General features: G+C 41.4%; 1 protein-coding gene across 2 annotated transcripts in view; it reads left to right on the forward strand.

Annotated features, from left to right (window-relative positions):
* Window positions 1-7,155, forward strand: part of LOC115657356 (A-kinase anchor protein 17B) — a 29,740-nt gene extending 22,585 nt beyond the window's left edge. For both annotated transcript variants that reach the window (XM_030575078.1, XM_030575079.1), the window contains exons 4-5: window positions 473-710; window positions 4,196-7,155. In XM_030575078.1, the coding sequence (XP_030430938.1) occupies window positions 473-710; window positions 4,196-5,713 (1,756 nt within the window). In that variant the 3' untranslated portion in view covers window positions 5,714-7,155. The remainder of the gene's footprint in view (window positions 1-472; window positions 711-4,195) is intronic.
* The last annotated feature ends 6,344 nt before the right edge of the window (window positions 7,156-13,499 follow it).

Below are 13,499 nucleotides of genomic sequence, written 5' to 3' on the forward strand. Positions count from 1 at the left end.
TGTCACCAAATTTAATACCTGTATTTGAATTTTTCTTTAAATTATTTAATTTTTATACATTGGCTTCTAGGAGAGTTTTGCCTGCATAAGGAATGCAGGATTAGGTCCAAAAGTTTGTGAACCTTAGTTGTTCGTGTTAGCTGAAAATGAAGGAGAAGGGGGCAAATCATTCTCAAGCAGTGACCTGGAAGAGACTATAATATGAACAACCTGTATATTCTCTAGCGAGAGATAGATTATTATTATAAGAGTTTTAAGAGTACAAGAGAAACTCAAACTGTCCTAAATCTTTGCATGCCATTGACTTTAAAACATGCTACCCTAGGTACAAAGATTTCTTGATTGTAACAGCAAATCGTTCCTAGCATTGAGTCACTTGCTGTTAGCACACTAAAATCCTACTTTTTACCATCCAGGGGTTAACATGTAAAATGAGTGTCATCTAAATTGTCCCATATTAATAATTACCTAGAAAAAGACGTGATGATGAAAAAATTGCTCAAGAAAGAAAAAGGAAGGCTAAGCTCAAGAGGAGAGAACACAGGCAGATAGATCGGGATGAGAAACGCCCAAGAAAGCAGCAGAAGGTAACAGCTGAAGAAGAGCAGTGGCCAGAGAATATGCCTGAATGGGAAGAGAGGAAATATCTACTAGCTCAGAGAAGAGTGGAGTCTATAAGGCTGCTTACAGTGCTGTTAAGCCGAGTAAAAGTAAGAATATTTTTTAAAAATATTCTGTTTTAAAGGATGTTTAGTAGAGCATGAAAAATTTACCAGATAGCTGATGGCCAGAGGCTGATGAGAAGGATGACTTGGAGTTGGGGAAATGCTAGCAAGGCCTAATAGCAAGCCCCTACTGTTAATCTATCCCTTTTTCATAGAGTCATAGACTTTAAATTCAGAAAGTACCATTATGATCGTCTAGTCTGACGTGCACAACATAGGCCACAGAATCTCACCCCCCCACTCCCGCAACAACCCCCTAACTTATGTCTGAGCCATTGAAGTCCTCAAATAATGATTTAAAGACTTCAAGGTGCAGAGAATCCTACAGCAAGTGACCCATGCCCCATGCTGCAGAGGAAGATGAAAACCCCCCAGGCCTCTGCCAATCTGCCCTGGAGGAAAATTCTTTCCCGACCCCAAGAATGGCGATCTGCTAAACCCTGAGCATGTGGGCAAGACTCTCCAGCCAGACACTCAGGAAAGAATTCTCTGTACTAACTCAGATCCCACCCCGTCTAACATCCCATCACAGGCCATTGGGCATATTTACCGCTAATAGTCAAGATCAGTTACTTGCCAAAATTAGGCTATCCCATCATACCATCCCCTCCATAAACTTATCAAGCTTAGTCTTGAAGCCAGATATGTCTTTTGCCCCCACTGCTCCCCTTGGAAAGTTGTTCCAGAACGTCACTACTTTGATGGTTAGAAACCTTCATCTAATTTCAAGTCTAAACTTCCTGATGGCCAGTTTATATCCATTTGTTCTTGTGTCCACATTGGTACTCAAATAATTCCTCTCCCTCTCTGGTATTTATCCCTCTGATATATTTATAGAGAGCAGTCATATCTCCCCTCAGCCTTCTTTTGGTTAGGCTAAACAAGCCAAGCTCTTTGAGTCTGCTTTCATAAGACAGGTTTTACGTTCCTCAGATTATCTTAGTAGCCCTTCTCTGTACCTGTTACAGTTTGAATTCATCCTTCTTAAACACGGGAGACCAGAACTGCACACAGTATTCCAGTTTAGGTCTCACCAGTGCCTTGTATAACGGTACTTACACCTTCTTATCTCTACTGGAAATACCTCGCCTGATGCATCCCAAGACTGCCTTAGCTTTTATCAGGGCTGTATCACATTGGCAGCTTATAGTCATCCTATGATCAACCAATACTCCGAGGTCCTTCTCCTCTGTTACTTCCAACTGATGAGTCCCCAACTTACAACAAAAATTCTTGTTATTAATTCCTAAATGCATGACCTTGCACTTTTCACTATTAAATTTCATCCGATTACTATTACTTCAGTTTACAAGTTCATCCAGATCTTTCTGTATGATATCCCCGTCCTTCTCTGTATTGGCAATACCTCCCAGCTTTGTGTCATCCGCAGACTTTATTAGCACATTCCCACTTTTTGTGCCAAGGTCAGTAATAAAAAGATTAAATAAGATTGGTCCCAAAACCGATCCCTGAAGAACTCCACTAGTAACCTCCCTGCAGCCTGACAGTTCACCTTTTAGTATGACCCATTGTAGTCTCCCCTTTAACCAGTTCCTTATCCACCTTTCAGATTTCATATTGATCCCCATCTTTTCCAATGTAACTAATAATTCCCTGTGTGGAACTGTATCAAATGCCTTACTGAAATCAAGGTAAATTAGATTCACTGTGTTTCCTTTGTCTAAAAAAATCTGTTACCTTCTCAAAGAAGATCAGGTTGGTTTGGCACAATGTACCTTTTGTAAAACCATGTTGTATTTTGTCCCAATTACCATTGACCTCAATTTCCTTAATTATTTTCTCCTTCAAAATTTTTTCCAAGACCTTGCATACTACAGATGTCAAACTAACTACTGACAGGCCTGTAGTTACCCAGATCAGTTGTTTTTCCTTTTTTAAAAATAGGAACTATGTTAGCAATTCTCCAGTCATACAGTACAACACCGGAGTTTACAGATTCATTTGTATGTGAACATAAGGGAAAACGTTGGGATTCTGTCCCTGCTTGAAACTTCATCTTTTGTATCAGTCTCTGTCCAGTAGGTGTTTGGTAAATTGAATCAGTTCCCTGGTTCTCCTGACCATGCTGAAAAGAGGAAGGGCTATTTCAAATATAATCCTGCCCCAGCATCCTGTGAGACGGTCTCTGTTATTTTTGGGCCTTCTTGTTTTAAGAGTACAAGAGAAACTCAAACTGTCCTAAATCTGTGCATGCCATTGACTTTGCATGCAAAGATTTAGGACAGTTTGAGTTTCTCTTGTACTCTTAAAACAAGAAGGCCCAAAAATAGCAGAGACCGTCTCACAGGATGCTGGGGCAGGATTATATTAGAAATAGCCCTTCCTCTTTTCCTTCTTGTCCCATAAATAGCTCCAGTTATTGCCTCTGCTGCTCAGAGCTTCCCCAACAGCAGAGTAAAATTGATATAAATCCTGTAAGTTTCACTGCTGCCCAGGGAATACAGGATATCCAACACACCTTTTGTCAGTTTCACTCTGCTGATGCTTTGGGAAAATCAGAGCAGGAGAGGCAGTATTGGAAGTATTTGTCTACATGCTCACTACATTGATTTGCATTTGAAGGATTCTCTTCTTAGCTACATGGACTAGAAACTTTTTAAAATGAAAGCTTAAATACTGCAGTAATTAAGATAGGCACCATCACTTGCCAGGGAAAGCTTACTACCGGCCACTGGCAAGTGGATTTTTTTCAACCCCTGATGTTTAATATTTCTTACAGTACTTAGGAACCCCCATTAACAAGCACCAGCCAGAGGCCGCACCAGCCAATCTGTGTGAGTTAGTACTCTTCAAAACTAACTGGCAGCAGAACATTTTAAATTCTGCAGAAGGTGGGGGTGTCTTAAATAAACCTTTTTTTTAAAGGGTGAGGAACTAGATAGAAAAGATTTGGAAAGAGATGTAGGGCCTTTTAATCCTTTGGTATCATCACCTGTAAAGTTCAATATTTGTTATCATATTTGCAGCTGTTACAAAATAGGGTAATTTAAAGCAGTTTGTCTAATAATTCTTAGATAAGATATTCAATTTACAAAAGTGCAACACTTTACTTTAACAGAATTAGCGAAGTTAGTGCAATGCTATAGTCAAAGTGGGTGACTAAAATGATTTTTGTAGTGGATGCAAATCAGGTAAAAGCAGCAAGGTTAGCTCAATATAGCCAATGACTTTTATTGAAAGGGCAAATATTCTAGCTAATTAAGGACCCAATCCTGTGACACAGTGAATACCGTCAACTTTCACAGGTGAGCTGCAGAAGCTTGTATGACCATGGCCTGAATTAGATACAGTAGGTCAAATTCTGCCCTCATTTATACCTGGAGAGCTGCCCTGACTTGAGCAAACTTGCACTGCCTGTAGGTTAGTTCACAATTTAGTTTGGCATAGTTTCTCTGTACAAATTTTGTCTGTTACATTCACATTGTAATTTTCTCTGATTTTATTTGAAGGATTTTGCACAGTTGACCAGCCAAAAAGAGGAGCCTTTGCTGTACCCTGAAGAGATAAGAGAGGATTGCTTTCCTGAGAAGGAGTTACGAAATGCACAGACAGAGCAGAGAGAATCCTGTTATCTTCTACACAAAGAACTGAAGGATAAGAAAAATTTTAGCAATCAGTTCTTCCAAACAGGTAACACCTCTTTTAGTGAGGAAGAGGTGCCAAGTAATCTACCTGCATCACCTTGTCATCTTGTGAGAACGATCTTAAATGATCCAACTGCAGCAAGCACTGGTAAATTAACTGGCAGGGATGCGTACAGCTCCTCTGGTGGGTCTTTACAGATTACAGTTACTCAAGACTGCAAGGTTATAGAATCCCGTGAGAGAGAAGACTGTCCTCCTTTGAAGACAGTGCACTCTGGAAAAGTGTCTGGTACAGGGTACTGCAAAAAGCAAAAGATTTATGAAACTGACGAGTTTATACATTATTTATTAAACTATTATCAAACTCCAAGCTACGCACGTGTCTGCCTAGAGCCAAAAAGCACTGTTAGCAAGTCTTGGTGGCAGAGGATAGTGTCTGATAATGGGAATGGCTTTCAGATCAACTTGAAGAACAAATATGGGCGACGCTTTACAGAAGTGAGTTTTGTACAAAACCCTGACAAGGGAAATTGTAGCAGGGATGATAATTACAGATGGGAGATCATGATTCGGAAATCTGAGCCTACGGAGAATGTGTCAAAAAACAAGGCCTATGCTGGAGGGTTTACAACAAAATTCCAAGTACAGTGGAATGACTCACTTGATGTTGCTAATTTACCATATGCTGAATTTAATAATTCTTCTTTTGGAGGCACTAACACTAGTCATGATAAAGAATCCAAAGACGACAATAACAGAAGAGAAGTTGCTCCACCATACACGTACAAATTCAGGAATTTAATGGAAGAGATCAGTAGTGATTCTGAGTATTTCAGTGAGGCAAAGAGAATAGAACGAAGATATAAAGATGTTTACAGTGATGGCAATAAAGCATGGTCCCTCCCAAGAGAGATGGAGAGAAAATTCCTTGTCTGTGTCAAAAACGTAGGTCAAAATTATCCAGATAATGAGTCTAGCAAATGTAGCTTCTGTTCAAATTCTACCCCTGGTGGTTTGACAAAGCAGTGTAGACATAAGCTTAAAAAATCGTACAAGAGGTGCAGTAGTAAATTGAGACATGAAGGGCAAAAAAGTGAGTGGAAATCCAATGAAGAAGCGATAAATACCCACAAAAAGAAGAAAAAGAGAAAAAAGCCCTCTAACATTTTACCTGACGAACATGGCTTCTCTGAAATGGAGAGTTGGAGACAGCTGGAATCTCTAAAAAAGATACAGAGAAAATGTAGCAAAATGTTCCACCATAAGATGAAATTCAAAACACTTCATGTGATGGCAGCAGCATCAAAGGATGCCATCCATGCTGATGCCTCTCTGCTTCTGAGATCTCGCCAAAGGGCAGGTGAGGTGGGGGAAGTGAAATAGAACCAAGATGACATTCCTCAGTTTGACAGGTTTAAGGATTCTGTGCAGAATTATGGTTACTGACACAATCACTCTGGTAGTCAAGCTCACCTAACTGTTGAAAGTAGTTTAGAAGGAGGAGACGCTGATTCCTGTGACACCTAAAGGGCTTGACAGTCGTTTAGTGCAGCAGCAGCACTCTTTGGGGTGGGAGACAGACCACAGCACCATGCCTAGTCCCTGCAGGATGCTTGTTTGCATTTGGGTGGCTGTGAGAGTATGCTGTAGCTACACCCCTGCGCAGGGCTCCTGCTCTTTAGGCACCTACGCAGCCAGGTTAGAAGTGGCCTGGAGATGATACCTTTGTCTGGGTGCTGCTTCTCCTGGTGGCAGAAGCCACCGTCATTCTTATTTGTCCTGGACCTGGGAACCTAAGAAATCCTGCTGCTGAAGTGGAGCAAGAAGAGGCTCCCAAGGATCTGGGCTAAGGTTTAAATTAATAAAAGGGGAGAGCGAGGGACCAGTCAGCTCCCCTCCTTCTCTGGCTGGCCAATGGATGAGAGCCTCTGGAGGAGGGGTCATACTGCATTCCTTCAGCATCTGCTCCCCACTGCCATCAAGTTTCCACCTGTTGAGCTGGGTCTTCTCTAGGCAATGCAAGATTTACAAAGAATGATGTAAAAGCTGAAAAGTAGTATCCTTGTCCACCTAACTGGATGGCAATGTATCTGTCTCGAATCCATGCACAATAGCAAATATATGCCCATCCTGTTATGCTTGTTAAGATTTAGTGGGGATAAGTAGTGCACACTCACCAGCTCATCACATTTTGGAAGGAGAATATGTGCAATTCTGAAGATCAGTAAAATAATGTAGTGGCTAAAACTACACTTCTATAGACATATTACTGTGGAAAAATTAACTGGGAAAGAACAGTGTACAGCACTGTTTGAACTGACTGAGGCACTATACATTTGGCCTTCTGATCTCCCAACAGGAGTGGAATAATTCTATTTGGCTTTCCTTTTTTAATTTTGATTCAGTCTATTATGCTTTAGCTACATGGCTGCATCACTCCAGCATCTTTTTCTGGGAAATCTCCTTCAAATATCTCGTTTTTTCTCCTTATCTACAGGAGATGAGAGGAAATTAACACTGAGGAAAGAGATGGATGCAGATGTTGGAGGATGTCGTTTCCTGTTGAGTTAATTTAGACAAATCCATGCTCTGATGCTGTCTGTGGAGCAGAACCCAAAAGAGAATGCTGAATAGTTGCTAGCTAATGGCAATGGGGTCTTGAAGCTGCTCACAGAAGGCCCCCCCCCAAACAATCAAACAAAACCCTTTTATATGACTCTAAGAAGTGAACTGTAAGGCCAGGTTTTTAGTGCAATGGTTCCCAAACTTATTCCACCGCTTGTGCAGGGAAAGTCCTTCGGCCTGCACCGCTTCCAGCAGCTCCCATTGGCCCGGAGCAGCGAACTGCAGCCACTGGGAGCTGTGATCGGCCAAACCTGCAGATGCAGCAGGTAAACAAACTGGCCTGGCCCGCCAGGGGGCTTTCCGTACACAAGCGGCGGAACAAGTTTGGGAACCACTGGTTTAGTGATTATAGGCAGTCTAAAATAGTCTTGTTTTGATTAGACTCCTTTAATGCATGCCGGAGTGGTAGGACAGTGAAATAATCTAGTTAGTACAAGCTACAAAAATAGAATCTGTATGGATTTGGCACTGATATGAAAAAAGACCAAAAAGTTACCCAAGTGCATGACACAAGCTATTGTGAACCAATTGCTTAGAGTTTTGAAGCTTAATGGGTTGAAACTTCTGAGTGGCCACCCAGCTAAGTCCAGGGGGAGCCATAAAACATTTGCATTCTGGTATCTAGTAATTATTATAGTTGAATTGATTGCACAAAACCACTTATACATAGATGGGATAAATCTTTAAGTAACCATTATTCAGAGTGCCTCCTCAGTCATATTGTTAATATGATGGGATGGCAAAAGGGTGGGGCATGGCAAGCTTGCAATTCAGTTGTCAGAAAAAAAAAAAGAAAAAGAAAAAAAGGTGAAAACTTGCAGTGAGTTTCTAAATTAGAGAAAATACACCCCAGTACATGTTAACCTTCTCCGAGCAGCTACACTGGGAAAGTTCCTCAGCATTCAGTTAAAATTCTAGGAATGAGCCAGAAAACTTGACATTTTCTTGGGCTGATCGAAATCATTGCACTGCCACTAGATTTAGCATTCCTGAGACGTTGAGGGAGGATATTCCAGACAAAGCTCTACATGATGAACAATGAAAGGGGATGATTTCAGCATGTTGACCATCAGCATGAAAGGCTACCTTCAATACAGAGTGAAAATTGCTTGCAGGATTTCTAAGACGCGCCTTTCTGGACGCACAAGCAGTGCGACAGCTACTTAGTTCAAAGTAGCTTACAGATAATTCCCAGAGAAGACTTCATTTTCAAAATGTTGCTAACTTCTATAAATCTCTGCTGCAAGGAGACATTATGTGAAATTGCAGACTAGAAGCTTGGACTAATATCTACATTTATTCAGTTCTCTCTATTTAGAAGATAGTCACAGCTGCTCTTGGACAAAGTCCCTCATGAAGATGTAGATGGAAATGGAACAGACTCTGGTTTTACTTACTATTTTAGGTTTCATTTTAGTGTGCTTTATTTATTACATGTCAAGATACTAAATGTGATGTCGCTCCCTTCATTAAATAGCATATCATTCATGTTTGTAACCTCTGCTCTAATAAAGTAGTAGTAAAAATGTTTGTAGTTCTCATTCATGTTATATTGTGTTTCCCACCGCATCGTTCAATAATGGTGACTTCTACAGCCTTCTAAGCCAGGTTTTACCCCAGTCTATTCTTATTGTTAAAAACATGTTCATATGTTGAGTGCCTTTTTCAGGTTCCCAGTAATCAATGACAAATGGTTGCTACTCAAAGTACTGTTATGTATGACACCTTTTTGTCTGAAAACAGCTTCTTGCTGAGAATATTGTCTTTATACTTTGGAAAACTTATGCCCCCTGTCTGTCTTGCTTTTTATATAGTTGTAATGAAGACCAACTATTGCAATTGTTTACCATGTAAATATCTCTCTTCCACTGTAGTGGCATAAGTGTTTTTCCTCAATGCAATATTTACAGCCACAAAAAGCAAACTTGTTCCCCACTGATCCTGAAATGGCTATTTATGTGCATAGGCTTATGCACATTGCATTATATAATTCACAAACTTACAGGTAAGGAAGTGACTTTATCTAGAACTGGAACTAAATATTTCTTTTTTGCTGATGGTTTTGCACCAGGCTGTCATCCCACTTAAAAGCAAATAAATGTACTGATTCTTTTCTTGCTTCTTGCATCACCTAGATTCATTTACAAACAAGCCAATCCTGAATTTGAAATTTTCCATTTAGATAATAAAGTGAATAAAATGTAATATGTGCACTTTAAAATGAAAAATACCAATCTGATTGGTTTTACTTCATCATATTAAGATATGAAATAACTTTAGACATAATTTCAGCAAACTCTTTCCTTAGTAGTTTATCGATTGCATTATTTAGATCTTACCCCCATGTATTTTTTATTATTAATCTCCTTACCTTTCTTCCCCGACAGACACTATCTGAGCCCCTGTAATTCCATATTTTGGACTGTTCAGCATGATGTGTTTCGTAGGTCAATATTCATTTACATGGCTTTTGTAGAAAATAACTACAGAATTTTTTAAGAATTTGCTTTTAAACTTAAAAAAAAGTTTGTTGATGTTTTCTGGTTAAACTTATATATTTGATGTTGCTCAGGAATAAGATGTATTATCTTAATTATGAAAGTTAAAGAATAAAATGTATTTTTATTTTATGTAAATCTCTTAAATGTTAATGTATAATATATTAAACTATGAAAAGTAACTTTCAGTGGCTAGTGATCAGGCATGCACTGCAGTTGCTTACATAAATTCCATTTAATTCCGTTAGTTATTGGTAATGCATTGGTACCTATCTATACTAGGACCCCAATCTGTTAGGCGCTATACAGAACAAAAAGATGGTCCCTGTCCCCAAAGAGCTTACAATCTCAGTAAGATACTTGCATGAAATGGTTAGAATACTTCTACTCCTGTTATAAAATGGGCATTAAGGACCAGATGCTGAGGGTTGCCACTCACCGTTGGAGTCAGGTGGAGTTTCCACTATTCAGCACCTCCCTAAGCTGCCTAAAATGTGTTTGCTAGGTCATAACCCAGTTTAAGGCTAATACACCATGTTACACAGTAACGGGCTAGTGCATTGTGCCTCAGGTGTGCTTAAGGCCAAATCCTGAAAGGGTGAAGTCAGTGGAGATTGTCGATGATCAGGCCCTTTTTAGAAGTGGAAATGAACCAAGCCCATTACACACTTGCCCAACTTGCTTTGAAATAAAGCTAGTCACGTACCAAAACAGCCACGTGTTTGGTACGTAAATAATGTGATTTGGGATAGGGAGTTCAATAAACCTGAAGGACAAAAATGCTTAGTGTGATTCTGCCAAACACCTGCAAAGCTGTGACTGGAGCACTCCGGGACCAAGCGGACAGCTGCTCTCCACCTGTACTGTAACCTCTTTGCAGCACTCAACTCAGCTGGAGAGCTGCTGTTCAGCTACGTGGTAAGTGAGGAGGAGTGAGAGAACCTGTCTTCTGCAAACCCCCACTTACCACTCTTGGACAGCTCTACTTGAATTATCAGTTTAAATTTCCAGCAATTGCTGCATATTATAGTACAGCAAGGCAGCAGGTGAAATAAATGAGACAATTAAAAGTGGTTTTTAAAATGCATTTGGGTGGGTGAGGTAATATTTTTTATTGGACCAACTTTTGTTGGTGAGAGAGACAAGCTTTCGAGCTTACACAGAACTCATCTTCATGTCTGGGAACCTAGCTTGAAGTGTCACTGCTAAATCTGCTCCACCTTGTATTTACCTGAGACACTCAGGCCTGGCCTATGCTAGGGGGCAGGGGCGATGTAAGATACACTTCAGCTACGTCAGGCCTGCACAACATGCGGCCCATGTGGGTTCACGGTACGGCCCACGGGGGGTGAGTAGGCGGGCTCACTGTGTGGCCCGTGGGGGTGAGTAGGCAAGTGGTGGGGGGTGGGGGGCTGAAGAGGCGGGCAGGCAGTGGCAGGGGGGAGGAGGCAAGTGGGCGGGCAGTGGCAGCAAGCGGGCGGGCAGGTAATGGCGGGGGCTGAGGAGGCAGGCAGGGGGTGAGGAGGTGAGCGAGGAGTCAGTGGCTGACCTGTTCTCCTGATCTGGTCTGGCTCCCATCCCCTCGCCAAGGGTTGCAGCTGTCTGGACGTGCTGCCTTCCACACCTTCCTCAGTCATGCCTCATTCATTCACCAGGGGAATTGATTACAAAGTTGGGGGAAGATCTTATTCTACTTCTAGCAAAAAGACATTTTTCTTTTATACTACCTAAGGGGCCCACTATAACATATTACCAAGGTTAAATACTGCTGTTTCAGTGGGGGAGTGCTGGGCAAGGAGGGTTTGTTTCCACAGGGCAGGCAGTGCTGGCGGGTGGGGGGCGGGGAATATTTTGGGGGGCTGGGTGGTACTGGGGGGGGTGCTGTGTTTCGGGGGGGGCTGTGCAGTGCTGGAGGGGTTGGCCCTCAGCTGTTTTCTTTGGAGTAATATGGCCCTTGTCACTTTATGAGTTGTGTAGGCCTGAGCTACGGGAATAGCATAGGTGAAGTTGAAGTATCTTATTTCGACTTACCTCTCGTCCTCACGGCATGGGATTGACGGCTGCGGCTCCCTCGGTCGACTCTGCTACTGACACTCGCCCTGGTGGAGTTCCGGAGTTGACAGGAGTGTGTTCAGGGATCGATATATCGCGTAGATGAGATGCGATATATCAATACCCAATAAACCGATCGCTACCTGCCGATCTGGTGGGTAGTGTAAACATAGTGTTAATTTCCTAGCCCTGAAGAAGAGCTCTGTGGAAACTCAAAAGCTTGTCACCCTCACTAACAGAAGTTGATCCAGCAGAAGATGTTGCCTCACCTAGCTTGTCTGTCTACTGCCCTAGGACCGACAAAGCTACAAGACACCACTGTCTATTTTAAAGCCAAGAAATATGAACTAAGAATAGTGTTGTTATTACTGCATTTCTGCTCTGCTTAAGGAGACATTTCCCTTTTGTACTAGCTCTGATAGGATGTAACATGGCTCAAAGATAGGGGAATCCATAGAGAATTTAACCTTTACCTTCATTTTTCCCGGTAAAGTGATCATGTCCCCCTTGTGGGGAGTGGCCTAGGTATTGAACAAAAATGCGAAAGAAAGGAGGCCTAGAGGTGTTAAAAAGCAGCAAGGCTCCACTTGTTTGAAAAAGGGAAAACTTAGTCATATCTAGGAAGTGAGGTTAACAATGGTGGTGGCATTTGTTCTCATTTAGCACCTATTTACAAGCCAAAACTTTACATAAATTTCCCCACTTGTCTCTAAATGACTAATGTAAGAATGACTGGCAAGATTTCTTTATCAATGATTTAACAACCACTCTCAGGGTTGGCTTAGGCTTAGTAGAAACGAGGGAAGGAATAATCCAGGTCCTTTCCACATGACTGACCATTTGACAAACATTTGCCTTGCATTCAGACTCTGCCACTTTCTGTTGATTTAACCAACTGGTATCAAATTGTGCGTACAGAGTACAAGAGCATGTGGGGCAAAATGCTGAAGGGTAGCAGGTTACAAACTGAATTCATAGCACACAATGTACTGGAAAATCTAGTAAATTTAAGGATTCAGATGTAAATCCCCTTTCATTGTATAGATTTTTTTAAAAAAAAGCCAAACAATGCATAAACATGGTGATTTTCAGCCCCGCCTCAGTCTTGTGTGACTGCTTACATAACCTTTGCTGTGACCATTCATTACTGAAGCATACCTTCTTACATAATTAGAGAACTTAAAGTAATGCCTAGTTACAGCTAATTAGTTAAGGGGTAGATTCAAAGCCTTTGGAGGCTTATGGCACTTACAGAGCAGCTGCTAGTAAACCAAGGCTGCTTGGAGATGAGAGTAGGTAGGTTTTTCTTTTTCCAGAATTCTACAGCTCTCTGTATATTATACATGCCCACAGCAATTCTGTCCCCATTCCCCGACAGTTCCGATGGGTGATTATTGGAAAGACCCAACAACTGCTAATATGCAATTGATGCTCTGTTAATCTGAAATCTGTTCAACTACCTGGTGTGCTTAGTGCTTAGTCATAGTAGCTGGTGATAGTTGGAAAAGGGGATTAAGCCACAGCAAATACAGATATTGTTTGTCCATTTCCCCTAGCCCTGTGTTTATCAAGAGAAAACATCACCATTTTATGAAGCAATTCTCCCGTCCCTCCTCTCCCCTACCCTGCCAAAATTTCAGACCATCCCTTTATTTCTTACAACAGGCAGTGGCTTTACTAGAAGTGGTACCTGACCCCTACCACATTGTATACTTTTTTCCTTCTGTTGAATTGCCTTCATTTTGCAGATCAGTTCTTACTTAAATAAGGGCTTACGTCCTCAAAGCACTTTACAGAGTGAAGGTAAGTATCAGCTCCATTTTATAGACATGACAACTGAAGCACAAGCGTTACATGACTTGTGGAAGGATCTAAAGAGAGTCAGTAAGTCAGGTCTCTGCATCCCATCCTAGACCAAACTGCTGTTCACAGACAGTATATTACACTCCTAGGATGCTAGTCACAAAGCTTGTTCTCATGTACATCACATTATA

Source organism: Gopherus evgoodei, chromosome 9 (assembly GCF_007399415.2).
Source record: "Gopherus evgoodei ecotype Sinaloan lineage chromosome 9, rGopEvg1_v1.p, whole genome shotgun sequence".
Classification (NCBI taxonomy): domain Eukaryota; kingdom Metazoa; phylum Chordata; order Testudines; family Testudinidae; genus Gopherus; species Gopherus evgoodei.